The sequence below is a fragment of the Fistularia commersonii genome, chromosome 15 (assembly GCF_037954325.1).
Source record: "Fistularia commersonii isolate RoL2024-O1a breed Wild chromosome 15, RoL_Fcom_v1.0, whole genome shotgun sequence".
NCBI classification, from domain to species: domain Eukaryota; kingdom Metazoa; phylum Chordata; class Actinopteri; order Syngnathiformes; family Fistulariidae; genus Fistularia; species Fistularia commersonii.
Genome location: NC_141298.1, coordinates 2,808,943 through 2,831,562, shown reverse-complemented (window position 1 = coordinate 2,831,562; position 22,620 = coordinate 2,808,943). Strand labels below are relative to the sequence as shown.

The window sequence follows — 22,620 nt, the reverse complement described above, 5'->3', positions numbered from 1 at the left end:
AGGTTGTCTTGCCAATTACCTATAATTTCCACCTGTTGTCTATTCCATTTGCACGACAGTATGTGAAATTGGTTGTCAATCAGTGTTGCTTCCCAAGTGGACAGTTTAATCTCACAGAAATGTGATTGACTAGTCGTTATATTGTGTGGTTTAAGTGTTCCCTTTATTTTTTTGAGCAGTGTATATCTATATAAGTACATGTATATGAATGAAATTAATTAAAAAGTAGATGCATATGTATATATATTTTTTTATTATTATTTTTTTTTTTCGAATTTAATATTTCAAATACATTCCTCCGTTCTGTCTGTTATCTAATTCCACAGCTATATTAATTCCTTTATTTATTTCTTAATGTATGTTCATTCATTCAATCGCTCACTCACTCACTCACTCACTCATTCATTTATTATCTATACCACTTATCTTGTACTCAGGGTCCAGGGTGTGGATGGGGGGGTTCACCCTGGACTGGTCCTCAGCCAATTGCAGAGCCACATATAGGTAAAACACTTTAGGGTCTCCACTGAACCTACTTCACTCTTTTGGACAGTGGGAGGAAACTGGAGAACCTAGGAACACAGATTCATTCAAGCTGTATCTTAAAATTCCACTAGGCGTCAGTATAACCCAAGGCCATCTGCAACCTCTCTTAATTGCATCTTCCTCTGAACTAAATTGAATTTAGGCTGTTTCCTTTCTGGAAGAGCACATGCTCATCTTGTGATTCATTTTCTTATTCTTCTTTCTCATAATCGAGCAGTTGTCAGAGTGAGTTTGAAGCATGACGCACGCAGTACGTTGGTTCTTTGCGGGGATCCTGGTGATTGGCGTCTCAGAGCTCAGCTATGCTGGACCTCTTCATGCCCAGTGCAAAGTAGAATGGTACAGTACTGTACTTTTGTCTTTTGGTTTAATACTATGCCACTTTTCAGGTACATGGGTAACTATAAGTAGACGTTATCTCTACTTATAGTTACCTTGTAATCAACTGTTATTATTAATGTTATTTAATATTGAAGCCCACATTCTTTTAATGTGGACATTTTAACATATCAATTGTCATTCACAGCACTTATTTTCAGTAATGCTGCTAAAAACTGCTCCTGCTAAAACGTTGTGAATAACAGTGATATTGTATTTTTTTCACTATTCTTTTTACACATTTCTTCTCCTAAACAAAAAATAAATAAATGGAAGACTTGATTAGGACACATGACCAAATTTATCCATATCACTAAGCATGAAAAACTATTTTTAGGCACTAACACCTTAAAAGGCCTGTACTAAGCAAGGCGTGGTAATGTCATAATTCAGTAATACACCATCAAAAAGCAAGTATTAGGCGTTTTTTTAGGGAGTAGGTTCAAGCTAGAATGCATTCAACAAATAACAGTGCAAGAAGTTAATGAATATGCTTGCAAATAGGCCAGTGGTTGACTAGTAAAATGTGAATAAAGTAATGTTTCCTTTAGTGTTACCCAGTTTATATATTCCTTGCAAAAAAAAAAAAAAAAACATAGACATTCGTTGCAGTGCCGCCCAGTTTGATTCGATAAACTCATTGCTATTTATTCTATACATTTTGACATTTTGGGTGTGCTTAGCCAGAACTATGTGTGTGCTTTAGTCTAAATATCACCAATAATCCACATGAATGATAAGTGTATCAAACGAGGCAAATAACACCAGACCCAAGACTGATATTTCTATTAGGTTTTTGTGCATATTCACTGTAAAAACTTGGATTAATTTCAATTTCTCTTAAAAATAGCCATTTAAGATCATTTCTGGATTAGCGAATTCAGATCATAAGACCATCCTGTCAGCTGTAATCCACTTACTTTGCCATCCAAAAACAGAGCAGGCCAAAGTTTCTGTTTTCTGGAGATAAATACACCTCCAGTAGCCCACAGCCTTTGAAACTGAAGTTCAAAAAACACATAATCTAAGGGAAGGTCAGACATCTGTGGCTTCACATCTTTTTAGAGAGAAAATGAAGCTTTTTCAGCATAGTTATGTACTCCTTGGACTGGTCGCCAGTCAATCGCAGGGCCACATATATAGACAAACAACCAAAACATTTTGCATCAGCAAATACATTGAGTGATATCTAGGAATGAAAAATTATTTGTTACTTGTTTTTAAAGCTGGCCTTGATTAAAACTGTAACCTTTGCATTGCAACTGAAAACAAAAGCAGCACATACAGTTTATGTCCACCAGATGCCAGAGTAACCTCAGATTGCCTGAGGGGCGTCCACAGGAAGCCCACCCACGGTTCCTGCAAGGCACATGATCAAGTGCAAGCAGGCAACTCACACACAGATATGCCTTTATAATCCAGGTACTTTGGGATCCCCTGCCAAGCAGTTTATGAAGCTCTTGTTACACAGATTAAGAAGTGGTCAAGCATGTCTGGCTGTAGCCTGGGAGGACAGAAGTGCCTTTACAAGGTGTGTGTGTTTTTATGTCAATGTGTGTGCAAACACTTGTTCATTATATCATTTAAACAGCAGAAGCTAAACAAGTTAAACCGATACTGGTGTGAGGCTGTGATTTTTAAGTGTCTCGTATGAGTGTATTTAAATGATTTCCGCTTTGCATTGCTCAAAGTGCCTCAGCCCCCTGCCTCTGCGCCCGGCAGTATTTTAAATGAAGCCTCCATGGCCCATTCACATATCACACTTACTTGACATACTTAATGGAGGACTCAATCTTTTACTACTACTACTACTACTCACAACAGCTAATGCTAGTACCAAAATACTAAAAGAATCAATGTAACCCGTCAGTGTCTTTTACTAAGATGTGATCTGGTGTTCCTGCAGCTGCAGTCGGCCTCGGTCCACTTCATCACAGCCAAACACACCACGCCCTTTAAAAAATATGTGGATGATATCAACTTCCGACTAGTTCCCTATCATTTCTTCACCTGCTGCCGCGTGGCGGTAAGTTTTCATTTGCACTATAAGATGGGGGCTTGACCTTTAAGGGCACTAAAGATAATGTCTCAATTATGATGGGATCTTTACATCCTGTCAATGAAATTCTGACTTATTTTGAAAAAATAAGTCAAAACTTCAAAATTGTATCATACCTGACAATCTATATGCGTCTGGTTGTGATTCTGTGTCCAGGCCATGTCCGTCTCGGAGACCTGGTATGCTGTTAAAGACCACGGCACAAATTACTGCAACCTTTACAACCTCATGGAAGGTAGGAGTCCACACTGAAGGGCAGACTTCGGGATGAGAGGAAGATTTTTGATAGTTATCCTTCTTCATACAAGATTACTGTGAGATGCCGTTTGCTGAAATCACTTGTCCATTGTGTTGTGAAACCCAAAGCTCATCTGGGGACTCACTGGTGCTGATTTAACTCAAAAGCAACCTTATATGTCAACAAACATATTTTCTTTATGCCCAGATGTTTTTGCATTTTAAAAACTAGTTGGCGCCAAACTAACTGCATAATAACATAACAAGCGTCATTAAAGTGCGCATTTGTAGTTATGCACCAAACGAGTATTCTTTTCTGTCTTTTTTTCCTACACAGGCTTTTTGATGTTAAAAAAAAACAATTTTTTGACAAAAAATAAATAAGTTCAGCGCTAACCAGCTAACTTAACACCTTGTGCCAGCTGATAGTATGAAAAATATTCACTGCCCCTTCATAAATACCTTATCTTTGACAACTACATTTTGGATTTTTTTTTTTTTTTTTATTCTAATTGCCAGAATCTCTTTTTAAAAAAGATTTTATCTATGGACAGCTAAAGTAACACACTCAAAGTGCAGATCGGTGACGGAGTCACATTTCTCACCTCCAAATCTGGAGAAGAGGTTGATGAAGAGACTTACTTTTCTACATGACTTAAATCCACGTTAATTCGAAATTAAAATATGCCGTCCATTCTCGAGCATCTCCAGCTGTGTGTCTTCATCACTCATTGTATCCCCCTCCTCTTCCTCCATCAGGAAGTCATCTGACAGAGGCCAGAGGCTACAGAGAGGTCACCAGCGACTTCATGTGTACCCAGCGCTCCTCCGCCAACTGCACCATTTACTGACCTCCCGTGACCTCCCGTCTGCATGTCGTGCTCCTTTTTTTTTTAATTTTTTTCTTCAAGGTTTTATAATAGCCTGAAATTGGATCCCATCTTTTCATTGTCCAATATGAATGTATAGACATACAACAAGTTAATTCAGATGATAGTTTTCTCATTCATATTTTCCTAACTCAGCTTCATAAACAGGGTTGAAATAATAGAACTTTGAGGGAATTAAGAATAAATGTTCCATTTTCATAATGCTAATTTCACTATGCTCATAACCTATGACAATATTCAGTTTAATCTGTTGGAGCTCAGTATCCTTATTTTCTTGGGGGTCTCATCTGTGCAATCAACATATGTGTTTATTTTCATACCTATGTCACTATGTTCAAAATGTACTGCGAAATGTTATTGACAACACTCAACAAGAGTGATACTACAGCTTTTTGGCCTAAATGTTCAGTATTGAGAGTTCAATCTGCACTGAGTGTAATTGTCCACCAGGTGGCCACATTCTGGTTTAAAAATGAGCAAGCCCAAAACTACAGCACATTCATAAATCTTTACCTTCATTCACACATCTTTGAGTTTGGGTTAGGTGTGGGCACTCCATGAGGTTATCTGTGCTTGTTTGTGAGTTTGTGTGTGTGTGTGTGTGTGTGTGTGTGTGTGTGTGTGTGTGTGTGTGTGTGTGTGCCGTACTTGAGGGGCAAGTAGGGTCATGAATGTCTGCCACCTTATTTTGAGACTCAATACCCACAAGTTTTGAAAACTGCTGATATAACAAACAGTCACTTCTCTTCTTCTGAGGAGACATAAAAAGGGGGCCACCTACTTTTTTTCTCAAATAATTCTGAGCCTCGGGCTCACGATCAATTCATCGCACACAGTATTCATTATTTACCAGTCAGTGCTGTGGCCTTCCCTATCTCTTCACATCCAAATAAAGACTCAGACGTCGTTTTGATTGTGGACTCACTCTGTGACAGTTTGATGGTGTCCTCTGTCTTGTATTTCGATGCCCCTGATAAAAAAAAAAAAGAAAAGAAAGAAGACAGTGTTGCGCGGGAAGAGGCACACACAAACACAAGGTGTACGAATATATCTGTGGATACCGCTCAGAGGTGAGTCAAGCTCTGACGAGGGGCATCATTCTTTCTGACACCTAAACCTGTTTTCGCTCTCAAAAATGATGGTGGAGTGAGGAGGGTTGAGGGAGCCTCACAGAGAAAATACATCCTTAGCTGCGTGTAAATTGCAGGGCAGCTTTTATTAAGGGAGCAATATGCTCAGCAGGGCTTTGCCATCCATCACAGAGACCTGCCCAACCCTCCCGCCATGGCTGGAGCACGGTGGGCTTTGGAGTCTGCGCTCTTCGGACAGAGCAACTCACATTGCATCGTAGCGGCGTGACTTCAAGGACACATCAACCTGTTAAGGGGAGGAAAAGGAGGATGTGGTATTTATAAAAGATTTTATCTATGAGTGTAATTTGTCACACATTGTAGGCAACTGTCTGTTTGCCTACAATGTGTGACAAGCAGCTATTTGATATTAATGCAGCCCCGCTATTGTGATGACACGATGTAATAAAAAAATTAAAAAAATTAACTCGATTCCTTCCAGCTCCTTTTGGATCAAGTTTCCAAGCAATAGTTCTTTGGTATATATTCAGTTTTAAATATATGAGAACACATAATCCAAAGAGAACATCGTAATTACGAATAATAATGATAATAATAATAATTGTAAAAAAATGTTAATAAAAAATATAATAATAATAACAATAACAATAACAATAACAATAATAATAACATAATAATAATAATAATAATAATAATAATAATAATAATAATAATAATAATAATAATAATAATATAAGAGAGGCAGGTGTTAGAAGGCGCCTGTCAAAATGTAATATCCGAGATTATAAATGCCATTAGTGTGTGAAAGAAAAGTTCCATGAGCACAAAGTAAATGAATAAAATAAAATAGAATTATATAAAATAACCCTAAAGTATTGGTAAAGTGATGGAGAATAAACTGTTTGAAGACTCATATCAGGCAAAGTCAATTTAAGTCATTTGATTAATTAGGCTAGGTTGTTATTAGTATATATTTATGTATTCGTTCGGTGAGTGAAAAAATATATCAGACTCAATTTGGTTGAAGCAATGATGGGTATCTGTGACAAATATTTTATCAAAACAATCCTAGGCCAATATTTAATAGGCACAAGCATTTCAACAGGGTATCAACCATACAGCAGAGCCACCTAGTTTGTAACATGACAAATATCTGCATATTAATTTATTCTGAAATGCACTAACAATAATTCATTTGAAGGTGATAATGCACTTTTTTAAACAACACCTGCATGTTGGAGAATTCATGAGGAAACAATTGTCTGCTTCAGTACTTTTGTGGAAATGTCCTAAATGTTTTAGATTGCGTTGTTCAATTTGTTTGTCACGTCTGTAAACACCTGATATGAATTTGATTCTTCTTAAAGGGTCTTCAAAGTCTGCCGTGGAAGGTCGTTTTACGAAGTTTAACGAATGTTCCTAAATCACGCTGTTTCTCTGCATGGGTTGAAGAGGTCGCGATGATAAAACCGAGATATCTCCCTCATAACTAACTCTTCTCATCAGACTTAAAATGGACGAGGGCAGTGGTAGGTCTGACTTCAAAATAGCCTTGGATTTCAGAGATCATTTTTAATTGACAGTTTTCTGTCTAGCTGACACGTTTTATCTGCCCCTTTCTGTGTCTGTGTGTAAATGCATTTCACTCTGCTCCGATCTGTCCAATTTGAGGGCTACTTTACATGCGACGTGCATTACTGCGCATGTCAATATTGTTTATTCAAGAATAAGACGCATACCGTTTTAATATGTCCGTGTTATCGCTGCACCCCTTTTTTTTCACGCACACAACAGGGATGAAGACAAAGAGCTGCCGGGAAAATGAACATTGATACAAACAAACACTGTCTCCACCCCTCTTTTTGTCTTTCTTTCATTCTTTTCTTTCCATCTCTCTCTGCGCTCCCCCCTACCTCCCTTTCCGTCTTCCTGTAGTTCAAAGGCTGCCAAATCCTTCCCAAACCAATTAGAGTGTGTGTAAGATCCTCAGGGGGCCCCTGCGGTGACAGTACAGGGTACGGAGTGGCAAGGGTCTGAAAAGTCTGCCGTATTCAACAATATCGCAGAAAAACAACAATAGCGGGCTATAAATCTGCTCCGAAGCAGCCAAAAGAAATTGACTTGTTGGCTATGGGAAGATGAGGATAGTGGCTGCTTGAGGGAGCAAGAAACACACACACAAAATCAGACAAGAAAAAAGCACAGCCGAGTTAAATGAACCACTCCAAAGTTCACACACAGCCACACATCCTCCAAAGCCCAGATGTCTTCAAGCAGCTTTTTTTTTTAAATGTTCACGGCTATGAATTAAAGTACTTGTCAAAGATTTTCCTGTTTTTTTTTTTTCCTCTTTCAAGATTTGTGGACTATTCTGACCACATTGGCTTTATTTGGAAACAGTCATTGATGGTTGGACCTTGAAGAAGCATGTGACCTTTTGACCCCTTTACTGAGCTACTGCATGAGGCGTTAATGTGGTGTGGGATTGAGGTAAGAAATGGATCCCGATCTGCTAAAAGGTTTCCGTCCAAGACCTCCTCTTCTTACTTTGACAAAGATGGCTTCTTGTCGTATCTTCTCTTACGATCTGGGAAGTTCTCAAAGCAACGTCCCTGGTATCAGAGATTATAAACAGATCACTGAGGCCTTACCCCCGGAGCTGGTTCTCCTGGGCTGGACCTTCTGCTTGTTCATTTTAGTTTCCTCAATATACGCATCTGTACATTCCTCACCATCCCACAACTCGAGGCTTCTGGATAATCCGCCCTCGGGGGTACACGAGGTTCTGCCTCGGGGTGTTAGAGGGCTGAAAAGTCAGAGGTACCAGAGGTACGTAGTGTTTTTCTTTTATGAGGAGGCTCCTTACATTTTCTGAAACGTCTGCATAACAACGCTATGTTTTTCTTCCCAGCCACCTTCCTCCGTGTCTTTGTCTTTTTTTGCGTTTCTGTTTTTAGAGTTTGATAAATGATGACCCCTAGCTCGTGTTCTGCTGGGTGGTGCAAGTTGAAGAGCAAGTATTGATCAGCGCGCAAGTGTATGTGTGTGTGTGTGTGTGTGTGTGTGTGTGTGAGGAGTGGGGTGGGGTGGGGTTAGGATCTATGTGAGTGTTGAGACTTGCGCGTCACCCTCAATGTTAACTCCATAGGCTAAGGCCACTTTGCACACAGAATCATCCTCGGATGTAAAGTTGCTGGTCTTGTCCGTGACATTGATGTAATGTGTGTCAGAATTAGCGTTGATCCAAGTTTCATTTCTATATCTAAGACAGTGGATGGTTGAATTGTCTGTGAATATTGAGGTTTGCCTCTAGGATAAGCCTTTTGCACTGCTACGCTTCTGCCTGTCGAAGCTTTTGTTTTACTGAAAATGGGTGCTTGTTAGGCAGAGCATTGGCAGGGCGCACCTGCCGATTCTGTTACTGGACTGACAGCGATGCCAAGAAAGTGTCTCATTCAAAATAATCAAGCAAATACTGATGACTTAGAACATCATAAATGTGATTTTTATTGGATTTTAAGCTGGAGATGGATGCGGTTTGTGGGCTGTGTTAATCTGTGTACCAGAGGTCCTTGATAACGACCTCCTTGTTTTGCTTAAGAATTTTGCAAAATATAAGTTTTATATGAAAATACACAATTGGTACATTGAATATGTTTGTGAGCTGAAACGAAATGATATAATATTGTCGTCCTCTTAAAATAATCGCCTAAGTCTTTTTTTTACAAAAATGTTTTTTTTTGCCTAAATCATCTCCTCACTAAGTTGACCACCTCTGGCAAAATAACCTACATCCTCAGTTAAACAGATTGTGCCATTCCACCCCTTTAGTAGAAATTGCCTATGTCAAGAGTGTTTCAAGTGGTTCAGTTTTTTGAGTTTCCGGAAAAATCTGAAGAAATGACTTAGTCGATTATTTTAAGAGGGGGACGATGTATAGAGTGCCTGTGTGCATGTCTGGTGTTGATATTACGTATTCTGTATTCTGAAAAGAGTGGATTTATATATATATATATATATATATATATGTATATAGGTGGATCCGCTAGCATGTGCACCACCCTTTTGCCTTCAAAATACATACATACATAAAAAATTCAATCAACAAATGATAAAATAATAAAGATAAATGATTTAATAAAGGAGGATGCAGCACAGTGGGTAGCGCTTTCTGTGTGGAGTTTGCATTGTCTCCCTCTGTCTGCATGCGTTTCCTCTGGTTTCTCCGGTTTCCGCCCAAAGTCCAAAAACATGCAGCAGGTTAATTGGGAAAATCGGTAAAGTTGCCCAGAGGGTGACTGGTTGTCTGTCTGTATTATTGGCCCTGCGATTGACTGGCAACTCATCCAGGGTGCACCCTGCCTCTTGCATGATGGCAGCTGGGATAGGCACCAGCATCCAACCTTGAGTAGGAAAAGCAGCATCAAATGACGGATGGATGGATGGATGGATGGATGGATGGATGGATGGATGGATGGATGGGTGAATGAATAAAAGAGAAAAAAAAACTTAGGTTAATAACACCTATAGCAAGTTACAGCAAATATTACATAATCTGGTTTAAGGAATATACTCATCATCTGATGGGGCACACTTCATTCTTATTGAAAAATGGCTTAAAATTCCCCATGGGTTCCCTCGAACCTGCGGCTCTGCTTTCAAAACGAAGCATCTGCTCTTTATTCAGAAGTTCTTTTTAGTTTCCACGGAGCGGCGTAAGTGGAGGGAGTCCGCTCCCCACAGCTTCTCTGATCCGTCACTCAACCTTCACCAAGCTCATTAATCGTGACAGAACATGAGCTCATCTCAGGAGGAGGAAAAGGGGGCGCGGCTCATCAGACGGATGAGGTTCCATTTTGACCCAGTGACTGTCTCCGTTTTCACGGAAACACCGCCGCTGGAATTGAACATGTTCTTTTGTATGTCACTTAATATATCAGTTTTGGCTTTAGGAGCTGGGGGGAGGTTGACATGGGGTTTTGCATGGATCTGTGCACACGTCCACCCTGCGTACATCATGTCACAGTGATGACGGCCTACCTACTACAAGATAGGGATTTATGCTGGGCGGCAGCGTTCAGTACCACTGACAGACGTCGTGAGGCACTTTTAAACACATATGTGTTAGGATCCAGAGAGGGATAACACCTTTTTCTTAAATTAACAGAATTGCTAAATTAGACATTGGCCTTATTTTGGAATTAACATTTTGACATTCCATCTCCAACGTATCGGTGAATTCAAAGTTCAGCGAGAGACATGTTTATTGTATTCTGGTCAGGGATTGGGCACTTTGTCACTACAGCATTACATTCAAATTGTAAAAATTTCACTCAAAATAAAAAGTTCTAATAATTCATCTCCCATTGAATTTGTTGTTCCAGTCCACAACTGACCTGCATCAGTCGCACTGACACAGTCAGGTTATTTTCTTTGATCGTGTTTGATAGCTTTTAAAAAAAGCCCCCCTGAGATCTGCTGAAATTCGGAAACTTCCTCAAATCAGAGTAAAATAACCTGAGACCAATTTTCGAACCCAACCAAGCCTTGACATTTAAAAGATATTATCTTGTTTAAATAAATAGATGTCACCGAGTTTAGTTTATCTTGACAAGAACTCGAATTTTTCCAATATCACTAAGACTTGTGATAATCAAATTCAGCTAACCTGTAAAACTCCTGTAGCGTCTTGTTGATTGAAAATCCTCACCCACTCTCTTTTCATGAGAGACGGTAGTGAATTTGAGATTTCTTTTCTTTTTTTTTTTTTTTTAATTAATTGACAAAATCCATTGAATTAATGGTAAAATGCAGTACAATACATATTTTACCCCAGCAAGGATGTAATAATTCCATTCATAGCTCCTGGAGTTCTGTAACATTCATAGTTCGGTCATCATTGTCATCAGCTTGGAACCCTTGGAAGACCAGTTATCTGATAAACTGGGCAGAGAAGGGTTTAGTTCTTTTTTTTCCAGTTTCATGAATGTTCTGAACACATTCAACTTACCACATCAGAATTGACAAATTGTGTAGTGACTAAAGTTTGTGTCAAAACTAAGTTTGCATGAATAGATAAGATATTCATTAAAAAATGGTCATAATTGTATGGGGGACAGTGTTAACTAATATAAGTCTATGATAATTTTTAGTCCTCTCGCAAGAAATAAATATGACTGTCCTGTCTGAGGCATCAGGAAAGACCTTTATTTTAACGTCTCGTGGAGAGCAGGGAAAGAGCAGCTGCACTCTGTCCAACAGGAAATGGTGCATGAAGGGAGAAAAGGCGACTCCAATTTCCTTGAATACGACAAGGGAATGAGAGAGGAAGGCGAAGTGAGGAGCAATTAACATGATCCCCAAATTTTAATTGAAACAGGTTGGTTTGCAAACCCCCCGGCAGCAGATGAAATGAGGGACTTGGTCAGGAAATCCATCCCTATTACTCACCTGAAATAAGTAGATGACATGGATTACAACTACAATGCATGCAGATATCACTACAGTCCAGTTCCTGAGAAGCTGATGATGTAATTCATGTAAACGTGACTGGGTTTAATGTAAAGAAAAATTCATAAATGAACTTTGAAGATAAACAAACAGAAGGCATGCATTTAAAAGAAAGGATTTAGAGAATACATTAAAAAAAAGGCAAATTAAATTCTAAAAGTCCATCTGTATTTTAAATGAATGGTCTGATTTGCAACTGCATCTGATATTTTTAAATTACCATTATCCAGTGCCTGTATGTTAAATCGTTGTTGGCGTTAAATAACATTTGGTATCCAGTAATCTCAACCAACAGCAAACTGAATAGTTGCCACTTCAGTGGAAATGCTCTAAGAAGCTGATAAAGGGAACATGTTTTTTTTTTTTTATTTTGTTTTGTGTTAGGGTTAGGTCAAATTACCATTCCCAACTTTGAGGATCATCACTATAACCCCTTCACCACAACCCTAAACCTTGGACAATAATATACTGCTCAAAAAAATAAAGGGAACACTTGAACAACACAATGTAACTCCAAGTCAATCACACTTCTGTGAAATCATAGTGTCCACGCAGGAAGCAACACAGATTCATTTTGACTTGTTTTAAGGACATTACATCAAAGTTGGATCAGCCTGGAGTTTGTTTTTACACTTTAATTTTGAGTGTGATTCCTAATCAGACCTCCATGGGTTGATACAATTGATTTCCATTGATCTTTTTTGTGTGATTTTGTTGTCAGCACATTCAACTGTGTAAAGAGCAAAGTATTTCATAAGAATATTTCATCCATTTAGATCTAGGATGTGTTTTTTAAGTGTTCCCTTTATTTTTTTGAGCAGTGTATATATGTAACCCTAACCCTTTGATTAATATAGTTATAAATCCTTTACCTAAACCTACCCTTTACCCAAACCCTAACTATAGAAATATGGAACTCTTGCCCAATACATTGAATTTGTAGCTCTAATTCCCATTGCTCGATCACACATGGCTCTTTAGATGCAGTCGATTTTGAGGATTACCACTTTGATGGTGTTGTTAGAACCCCTTTATTAAACCCTGACCCCACTCCTTCCCCTCACCCTAACAGTGCTAATGGAAAGCCTGCCAAACATAATGTGGGGGTCCATCTATCTCACACAGCTCTTCAGATATCGAAGATTTCGAGAGATCACTTGGACAACTGTTGTTATGTACCCTTTACCCAAAAGCTGACCTACCCCTAACCCCCTAACTATTTGTTTCTTTATGTCTTTATCTATTTATTTTCCAATTTTCTTGGAATTGTTTTCAGCTTTGTAACGCAACCGAAGTCATTGTATCAAGTCCAAATCAGTCACACAAAACAATTTTCCATTTATCTAGTAGCCTATTACTCATTTGATGTTGGCCAAATGACAGCAGAGTGGCCTAATGAATCACAGACAGAGCATCTGTTCAAGATAATGATATCTGCCCTCATTAGGATGCCCCATACTTCCTCATCCTCACCCACTCACCACATCCAATAATTTCTTTTTTCATTTGGCCGGGGACTGATGCCACCCCCTCCAGCTTTGCCGAGCTTTAATAAAATGCCGGTTATGTTCCTTTCTACAGCCACAATTTCATTTTGGTGTGGTCAGTAATTGCCGTTGAAGTGATAATTACATTGAAATATTAATCTCTCTTTTTGAGACAGCACGATGAATCAAACGCCTTCAAGTCTTTCTCCACCCTGCGCACACCCGATGTTGACCCAGCAGCCAACAAGGACAAATGATTTTAATTCCCTTTCACAAGAAGGTCTGCCGGATTGGCAGGCTGGGATTTGAAAGAGAGAGGGCGTGGAAACATTCGGAGGGTTTCGGCAGGTGGCGTGGGAGTGAAAAGTTGCGCGTTTCATTCTTTTGGTTGTGTGAGAGGCAGGGGAGGAGCGGTCTGTGCAACACGTAGCGGGACAATTAGAGAATCTTAAAAGTTTCGAGAAAAATACAAGTTCAAAACTTTCCTGTTAGAGTGGCTCACAGGACATGCTAGAACTACAAATTTTGTTGCTTTCATGAAAACAATTGAGTGGATAAAAAGATCCAGTTCAGCACTAGATGATCCATCAAATAATGGATTATTAACTATTATTATAGGGAAACATTTTTGACCAGCAACACCCATGCTGTTAATGTTATATCAAGAGCAGGGCTAATCGTACGAACAAATATAAGCTGGTTGGTCTCTTTAAAAAAGATACAACATGGTGGTAAACAGGAGAAGTTACTCTTTAATCTGTCAAGAGTCCTGAATTTAGTATTACATGTAAATCCAAAGTACCGCAGAAGTTTGAGATATCTGTGCCGGGTTTGTGTGTTCTCCCAATGTTTGTGTGGGTTTCCTCTAGATTCCCTGAGTTTTCTCCCACAGTCCAAAAGCATGCAGTGGGTTCCTAAATTGGTAACTAATATCAATAATAGGACTCGAAATTGCCAAGATATGTGATTGAGAGTGTGAATGGTCATATGTGTGTCCTTGTGATTGACTGGTGATGAGTCCATAGTGAACCCCACATCTTGCCCAAGGAGAGCTAAAATAGGCTCCAGTCTCAACTTGACCGTGACTGCAGGATAAGCAGTATAGAGAATGACCAAATTTTTTTTTTTGTTTTTTTTTTCGTGCTATCCACACATTATTGATAATTGAAACGCAATAAACGTGTGACAGAAGTGTTGTGAATTGTAAAGCATCGCTCAATTAAGTTAGTTTAACTCATAAGACATAAAACTGGTACTCATTTGTCAAAAAAATACTCCATCGTGTTAATTTTTTTATTTTCAAAGCTTGAACTTTGCTACCCACGAAGCTTTTGAAGCACATTATTTGATCTCAAGTCACAGCGACAAGGACTCCTCACAATTTAAATGCAGAGCAATAATGATATCCACCTATAATATGAATATCTTGCGTGTTCGGTCGGCCGGCATGTTTTTTTTTTCCCAGTCTGAGCTCCCACGGCATACCAAATTCCCCAGGATACACTGAATGTTCCTCTTTCTTTGAGGAAATAACCATCTACTCCACAGAACTGATCAGGTGGGATCCTCTTTCTGTTCTCGAAGAGTAAACAATTATAGACGTGAACACGAGAACTTGCAGAACAGAAAGTATCCCACACCGCATCCTTGCGCTCCCACGCGAATCATCAACAAAAACAGAAGCACATTGAACAAAGACCAACTAATCCATCAAAGTGTAAATGTGTAATTCATACACAAATACAAATCCACGCACTCGCACGCACATTGTGCATCACGAATAAGGAGAAATCTACTCCTGTTTGTTTTGGCACATTTATATTCAGATTTAAAAAAATGCTCCCTTCATACAGATTATCTACTTGATAAAAAAAAAAAAATGAAACAGCATCTAGCAGATTTGAAAATGGTGAATGACCTTCATTTGGTGAAAATTATAAAATTTACCTATTTGACCCTTTGATGGGAAATGAGGAGTGTTACAAATTCTCCCCTTTAAGAAAATTGTAACCAACTTATTTTCTATGATAAGTGAATTGGTAACATTCCAATTCTGTGTATAATTGAGAAAAATCCAGGATTTATGTCACATGTTTCTCAGGGCCGTAGGAAGATCTAAGCATCTTCTTTGATATCGGTGATTTGGATTGGGGTTTAACGGGAGAGGGAAATGCCACAAAAGAGCTTGGGGTTACTTATGCATGTAAATATAAAAACATATATAAAAAAAAAAATCTCTCAATCCACAGTCTCTGATTACAATGCAAGGATTTCCAAAGGAATTCTCATTTTCAACATTATGCTTTTTTTTTCTTCAAAGAGGGCCTGACAAACCATGGGGCCAAGAACACAACCTGTGAAACTTTTCTGTTTCATGTTGTAAACCACCTCTATATTTGTTAATCCAAAATCAAGCTCTATTTTTAGTTCCACTTCTCTGTTTTCAGCTTCATAAATTTAATGGGACCATATTAATCAGCAGTTGTTTTTTGTCAGAATTATCAATGGATAATTTGGAGTTATCTATGTATTAATTGCTCAAGTTAGTCTTTTTTTTTAATCCAAATGTTCCACAGGTAGAATTTCCCTTAACATATTGTTATATTTCTGTATATCATATTATATGCAATATCAATAGTTAAATGCTGGCTTTATCTGCATTCTTCAGAATGGACATACATTCTTCCTCTGCAGATAATCAATCCTGGTGGAACTTCAACTGAGTTTGGTATGTCTAAGGTGGAACCGCGTACCATTACTTTTTTCCAATAAAATTGTATTCTGTCAGTCACTATGATATATATAAAAAAAACAATCAAGTGTTAAATGATCTGGAATTGAACCACCAACCCCCCAATTGGATGGACTGCTGCTCTACCAACTACCACAGGCTCCGAGTGGGTAGCTAAATTCTCCCAGAAGAATTGCATCAGGGTCATATCATCCACACCGCTCTTGTGACATTATTACAATATGTATGCAGTCCATTTCTTTATGGGATGCATCATTCTGGTTTGCTACCAGGACCTAGTCTAAAACCACTCTGCAACACCATTGCTCTTCCTCCATTATCAGTCTTCGACTAATTGCTGTGATTTGCATGGGTTTTGATGTCATTTTGACCTCCACCCACACAGAACTATGTCTTGCCCATTAATCACACATAAATGGTTGTCACAACTGGTTGCTGCACTCATCCAGCAGGGCCAACCCCTGTCATCTGCTTGACAGATGGAAAAAGTGGGAGGGGGGCGGCAGAGACACTGAGCAGACAAGAAGGCTACTGGGCACCCAAGAGGGGAATATGGAACATGATGCATTTTTTTTTAACAAAAGGTACAATCATCAGTGTTGATAATTGATTATATTTTCAGGTCTCAAGGTTACTGTATAGGTTAATATAATTTGTCGGCGGGAGGCCATTACAAGCATTTCCATGTCATGTCCTGTTTTCACCGCACCCAAATGTTTGGCATCTGTTCACCGAAATATGATATGTGTATATAAAAAAAAAACAAAAAAACAGACTCTTAACACCACAGGTTGTTCTACTGATGCTTTTGCTTAATGTCAGCAAGTAGATTGATATTCTTATTCTAACTGATTATCTCTCAGTTATTTGCTCCGCCTACGGGAGTATGTTTAGTGCTTTCTGACATGCAATTTTACAAAGGTCATTTAACTAAAATGATCTCCACATTTTCTCTGATGAAACTTATTGAATTAATGAGCGTGTTTCAAGTTAATGTAGTCAGCACTTGTTTTGTTTGTTTTTGGTTTGTGCATCCCAATTAGGTAGCATGGTCATTTTTAGATCATTTTGAATAACGTCAACATGCATGAAATAATTCTGAATATTCTGAATAAATCCATAGGATAGAATATATGTTATGTGCCTGTGAAATTTATTCGTACTATCACGGGATCTGATCATGTCAGTCATATTGAGATTATTAAAAGGGCCAAAAAGTACAGCAGACATCAGCCACTCGATCTTGTGTTTCTTGAAATTGTAAAAGTTTCAAAATGTTTTAACTTTAAACAATCAGAAAGGAAATTCAACCAGTAGATCCCTACCTAAACCCCTTTTGCACTGATCCAGTCATCTCCATCACAGTCCTAAATATAAATATTCCGCAAAAATGTTTCAGCCCTATTTTACATCCTGCTCCTGGCAGGTGGCTTTTCTATGTGAGAATATACATTTTTCTTTTTAACAAATTTGAAACATGTCTTTTAAACTCAAGAAAATGTTTTAATGGTCCATTTAATGATATTAATCATAAATGCCATCATTCTGGGTCACTTGTTGACAGAGCATCCACATGTGTATAAATATATATATATATACATATTAATTCTTATGAAGATATGTGTGAGTGAGTGTGTATATATATATATATACATAGATACATACGTATATATACACATACATATATATGTATATATGCACACACACACATAAGTATATATGTGTGTGTGTGTGTGTGTGTGTATATATATATATATATATATATATATATATATATAATTACATAATTCTTTAATAATTAATTGTTTTTTTTTCAGAATCAGAAATGCTTGATCCCAGAGAAAATTGAGCAATCCCACTAGGTGAAGGATGGAAGAAAGTGGTCACAGTTGTGAAGATGAGACATGAGAGACTTGGTTGCATGAAAAGTGTCACAACTGCTAATCAGAGCATAATGAACATATAAAGAAGGGTAAAAAAAAAGAAAGGAAAGTTTAAAACAAGACAGAGAGGTATTATGAAGAGAAGTTGGGAAATCTTACTGTTGTTACAAATCTGTATGCTGCTCTTTTTAATTTACGTTGTCCTTCAATATAGGTTTAGCAGTTTTTTCTTCAAACCTTCCAATACTTTGCCTGTTTTGAAACCAAGTACTTTGAACGAGTGGTTGTGGATGAGGCCATGATGAAAACTGCAAGGCTAAGGTAAGACAAATGGGCTCTTACAAGCCCTCTATAACTTGTCTCGGCATCGGTCTGACTGAAGGATGCGGTGTGACATTTATTCGAGCCCAGAGACCAAAATGAGCAGATAAAGGGGAAACTATGAGGGGAAGGAGGCGAAAGGAGTCGTGAATGAGTGGAGGGGATGAGAAAAGAAGACACAAAGGACAGGGAAAGGAAAGATAAGAGTGGACAAACCACAAGGAACAGTGTGGGTTTTTTTTCTGACATGAATTTGAGACCTCTATCAATACAAAGACAGTCTGGCAGCTACATTAAAAAAAAAAAACATCCCTGAATTTTTCCTTTCTTCATCTCTGTGCTTCTCCACCAACCAAAAGAGAAACAAGGGGCGTCTGACAGCTATTAGGTACTCGACAGAATTCCTTCTGGTGTCTCCAAGGAAGAATTCCATGTTGTTTGTATTTTCACATCCCTTTTCCTTTCTTTTGCTTCACATATCTTTGATTGTTGAATCCAAGCACAGAGGAAACAAATTAATCCCAAGAAAAGTCCAGACAGTGTGCAGAGCTTCTTGCTCTTTTTTGAGCCAGAGAAGGCTCATCCGTATTACTCCAGAAGGGCCGTGGTCTCGGAGAGTATATCGTGAACGCTTTAACCTTATGAATATTTTTTTTTCTTGTGCCAATTTGTTAAAGTCGCGCACAAATCATCTGGACGTTCTGTTTGAGAAGATGCTGGAAGCTGAGATGGCTCACTTCCACAGTGGCAACAATGTTTCACACGAGTCAGTACTTTCCTCGATCTCCATGAAAGAATGTTTAACATCCGTTCATAGTCAAGATATCTGTGCTTAGGTTCAGTGATATCTTCACCGTGACAACCCGATGGAATATTTGCACTGCCTACTCATCTGACCATCCTCATACTCATGAGGAAGGTCCTCCATAGTTTGACTCGTCTTGATGCCAGGCAAAGGAACCCTTAAGTCAGTTTTGGACTCTGGATTATTTTATTCGGAAAATAAGAGAATACTTTGCTGGTTTAGCTGTCCATTTATTATCATCTGTGCATATTAATGATGAATCTCTGTAACAAGATACCAAAGCCCCTTTCTAATCTAGCCCTATTTGTAAGAATGTGTGATTAAGGGTTGATAATTTGTGTGACTCCACTGCCATCAAACGCTTTACATTATATGAAGCAGTTGTAAAGATACTTTGGTCAGATGCTTGTAAGGTGTTCAGAAAATATGGCAAGTGTAGCTTTTCTATATTGTTTCAGTTCCATACAACTTAAGTTCATAAATGAACTCAGGTACCTTTAATTTTAGCTGACTAGGTAGCTTTCAATAGGTTTGGAATAATCAGTTTAGCCACAGGCTAAGCCAGGATTTTGCAGTGACATACTCTCCAGTGGGAAAATCCTGGGATGCTGGGCAGATATCTGATTAACTTGTTATGTCATCATTAGCCTACAGTTAAAATAGAATAATTTTATCATTTGAATTCACAAAAAAGGTAACCCCCGACTGCTGGGTTGAAATATTAAATGTATTTTTTGAATAATACATCTCTGCCAATGCAATTTTTACTATGCAAATCCCCTGGAGGAAGCCCTACACACCAGAAGGCGCGAACACATTCAAAACTTTGGTGTGGATTAAGGCATGAAATACTGGATAAATTGAACTAATACTCTAAAAACAAATATTTTGAGATCATAAATTGACACCCTCCCCCCCTTCTCCTGTGGCATGGCACTCCACAGACCCCATTTTGCAGTGTCAAACATCAAACGGTTTGAGATAGTATGGTTGGGGTTATTGGTATTGCGTTGACTAATAAGCCCACCCTGTTGGTATAACCTTAAAACACACCCTCATGACTGGGATGATCCCATGTATTATTCAATATGGAGGAACTAATCTTCTCCAGGATATGACCTTTAAGCCTGTGTCTGTGTGTGTTTATTGAAGCGTTTTGTCTTTGGTCCTACCCTTTGGTCTCCACATTTCTTCAGAAAATGTCCACCATTCAAAATTCAACTTTTTAGAGAACTTTTTTTAAACTTTGTTTTATACAATGAATGAAAATGCACTCAGACAGGAATGTGAGTTTATCATTTAATTCAATGTGAAGGTGTGTGTGTGTGTGACTTTTTTTTTTTTAGTTCTGAAACTTCATCAAAGCCTAAATAGGTATATTGAGATGCGTAAAGATGAAATCTTGTTTGGTGAAGTCTGTTTATTCTGTTGACCTTAACATTCCAATTCTGCACAGTACTGTCTCAAAACACATTTAACATGATCTGCAGTTGAATTTTTTTAAATTTATTTATCTATTTATTTTTTGTTTCATTTATCATTTATCTAATATGTATTATTATTATTATTATTATTATTGTTACTATCATTTTTGTTATTTTTAATAATAATAACAATATTATTATTAATAATAATGTTAATAATAATGTTAATAATAATAACAATAATAATAATAATAATAATAATAATAATAATAATAATAATAATAATAATAATAATAATAATAATAATAATGTTAATTCAATTTTCCTGATCAAGAGTTTTTTTAGTTGAGCAACCAGAACCACCTCCTACTCAACATCTCCAAGACCAAGGAAGTGGTTGTGAAGAAATGGTGGAGACCAATCACCTTCCAGGGCGAGGAAGTTGAGATATTGGACTCCTCCATGTACCTTGGGGTCCACTTTAACACATTAACAATAAACTAGACTGGTCACACAACACTGATGCACTCTACAGGAGCACGCTACAGATTTTTGGCATCTGTCGTGGGCTCCTCAACTACCAGTCTATGGTAGCCAGAGCTCTCTTCCTCGCTGTAGTGTGCTCGTAGGGTGGTGCCACGACGGTTCAGGTCAACAGGCTCAACAAGCTGGTGAGGGAAGCCCACTTGATGGTGGGACTGAGCCTGGACCATCTTGAATTTGTGGCAGTGGGGAGGGTGAAGGAGAAACTTGTTGCTATCCTGAACAATCCTTCTCACCCCCTGCACGGCAAGCTATGGCTGATGGGAAGCTCGTTCTGCCGACGGTTTATCCAACCCCGGTGCAGACAAAACGCTTTAGCTGCTCCTTTGTGCCCACGGCCATCAGACTGTATAACAGCAGTCAGGACAGCACACAACTCTGACTGGCCTGAGGTGCATCTGTGCTGCTACCACAACCTCATTAACTCATGTCATGCCCTAACTGCTTTCTTTTAAAAAAAAAAAAAAAAAATCCTTGTTGGTCCCAGCGCACAAGCATCCTGCCTATTTTTGTTTTATTTATTTTATTCTTGTCATTGCTACTGTCACTCTATTTATATTGTCATTAAGTTTTGGTTGTCTATTTTTCACCCTTACTCTTCCATTCTGTTCTCCATTCTTATTCCTGATGTTGTTGATGTTGTTGTTCTCCTTGTAGTCTATACATTCACAGATGTCTTTGCTTTCTTGTGTCTTCAAACTCACTGTCTATTTCTATTTCTATTTCTATTTCTATTTCTATTTCTATTTCTATTTCTATTTCTATTTCTATTTCTATTTCTATTTCTATTTCTATTTCTATTTCTATTTCTATTTCTATTTCTATTTCTATTTATATTTATATTTATATTTATATCTATATTTGACATGATAACTTATGGTGCTGTGACAAAAGAATTTCCCCTTTGGGGAAACAAAGTTTATCTTATCTTATCTTATCTTATCTTATCTTATCTTATCTTATCTTATCTTATCTTATCTTATCTTATCTTATCTTATCCTTTCTTAATCAATGAAATCTGTTTCAATGAAATCTGTTTCACTTCATTCTTTTCCACTGAAAGTGACTATTTAATTTAATATACTGATAATAAATGAATCAATTTAGTTAATCCTATTAAATTTTAAGTTGAGATTAAATAATGTACATATCAACAAGTCTCGAATGCTTGCAGTCAAGATGCAAATTGATCAAAGTGAAAGTAGTCGGCGGTGAGAAACCTTAAGCCGGTACCACAGAAACCTTGTGGCATTGATTGTCTTGGAGCCATTGTCCTCTTTGTTACCCCCTCCCGCCCCCCTTCCCCCGTGTCTCAGGGGTGATTTGTCAAGTATAAGACCTGTAATCACTGATTGGAAGGGCGGAGGGGTGCAGCTTAGAGACAGAACATGGCCACCCATCCATCTATACCTAAATCCAGACGCCACATCGAGACCCCAGCGGGGCAGTTCCAAGGCAGTGGCCTGGTGGAGGAAGAGTCAGGGACAAAGCACGTCAAAGCTCTTCCACCTTGACATGCTCACGGAGACAGAAAAAGCTACGAGACTACTATGTTGTCAAACATAGCAGTCTAGTAGCAGTCTACCAGTAAAAAGGACACTAATAGTGATTCCAGGATGAGATGTTTAAATGTTGCAGAGGCACAGAAAGATGGGTGGGGGACAGGGTGTTCTTTGTAATTTGATTGAAAAAGG

The 22,620-nt window shown here is 38.2% G+C and overlaps 1 protein-coding gene across 1 annotated transcript; it reads left to right on the top strand.

Annotated features, from left to right (window-relative positions):
• Positions 1 to 784: 784 nt before the first annotated feature.
• LOC147226236 (uncharacterized) lies at positions 785 to 5,494 on the top strand. Its single transcript, XM_086161093.1, has 5 exons — positions 785 to 885; positions 2,347 to 2,455; positions 2,831 to 2,950; positions 3,140 to 3,218; positions 3,980 to 5,494. The coding sequence occupies exons 1-5, from the start codon at positions 785 to 787 to the stop codon at positions 4,069 to 4,071; spliced, it is 501 nt and encodes a 166-aa protein (XP_086017219.1). The 3' UTR covers positions 4,072 to 5,494.
• The last annotated feature ends 17,126 nt before the right edge of the window (positions 5,495 to 22,620 follow it).

Coding starts and splice junctions, on each gene's coding strand:
- LOC147226236 (XM_086161093.1), top strand. CDS start 785: ATGACGCACGCAGTACGTTGGTTCTTTGCGGGGATCCTGGTGATTGGC. Junction 886..2,346: donor GCCCAGTGCAAAGTAGAATG/GTACAGTACTGT, acceptor TTTATAATCCAG/GTACTTTGGGATCCCCTGCC. Junction 3,219..3,979: donor CCTTTACAACCTCATGGAAG/GTAGGAGTCCAC, acceptor TTCCTCCATCAG/GAAGTCATCTGACAGAGGCC.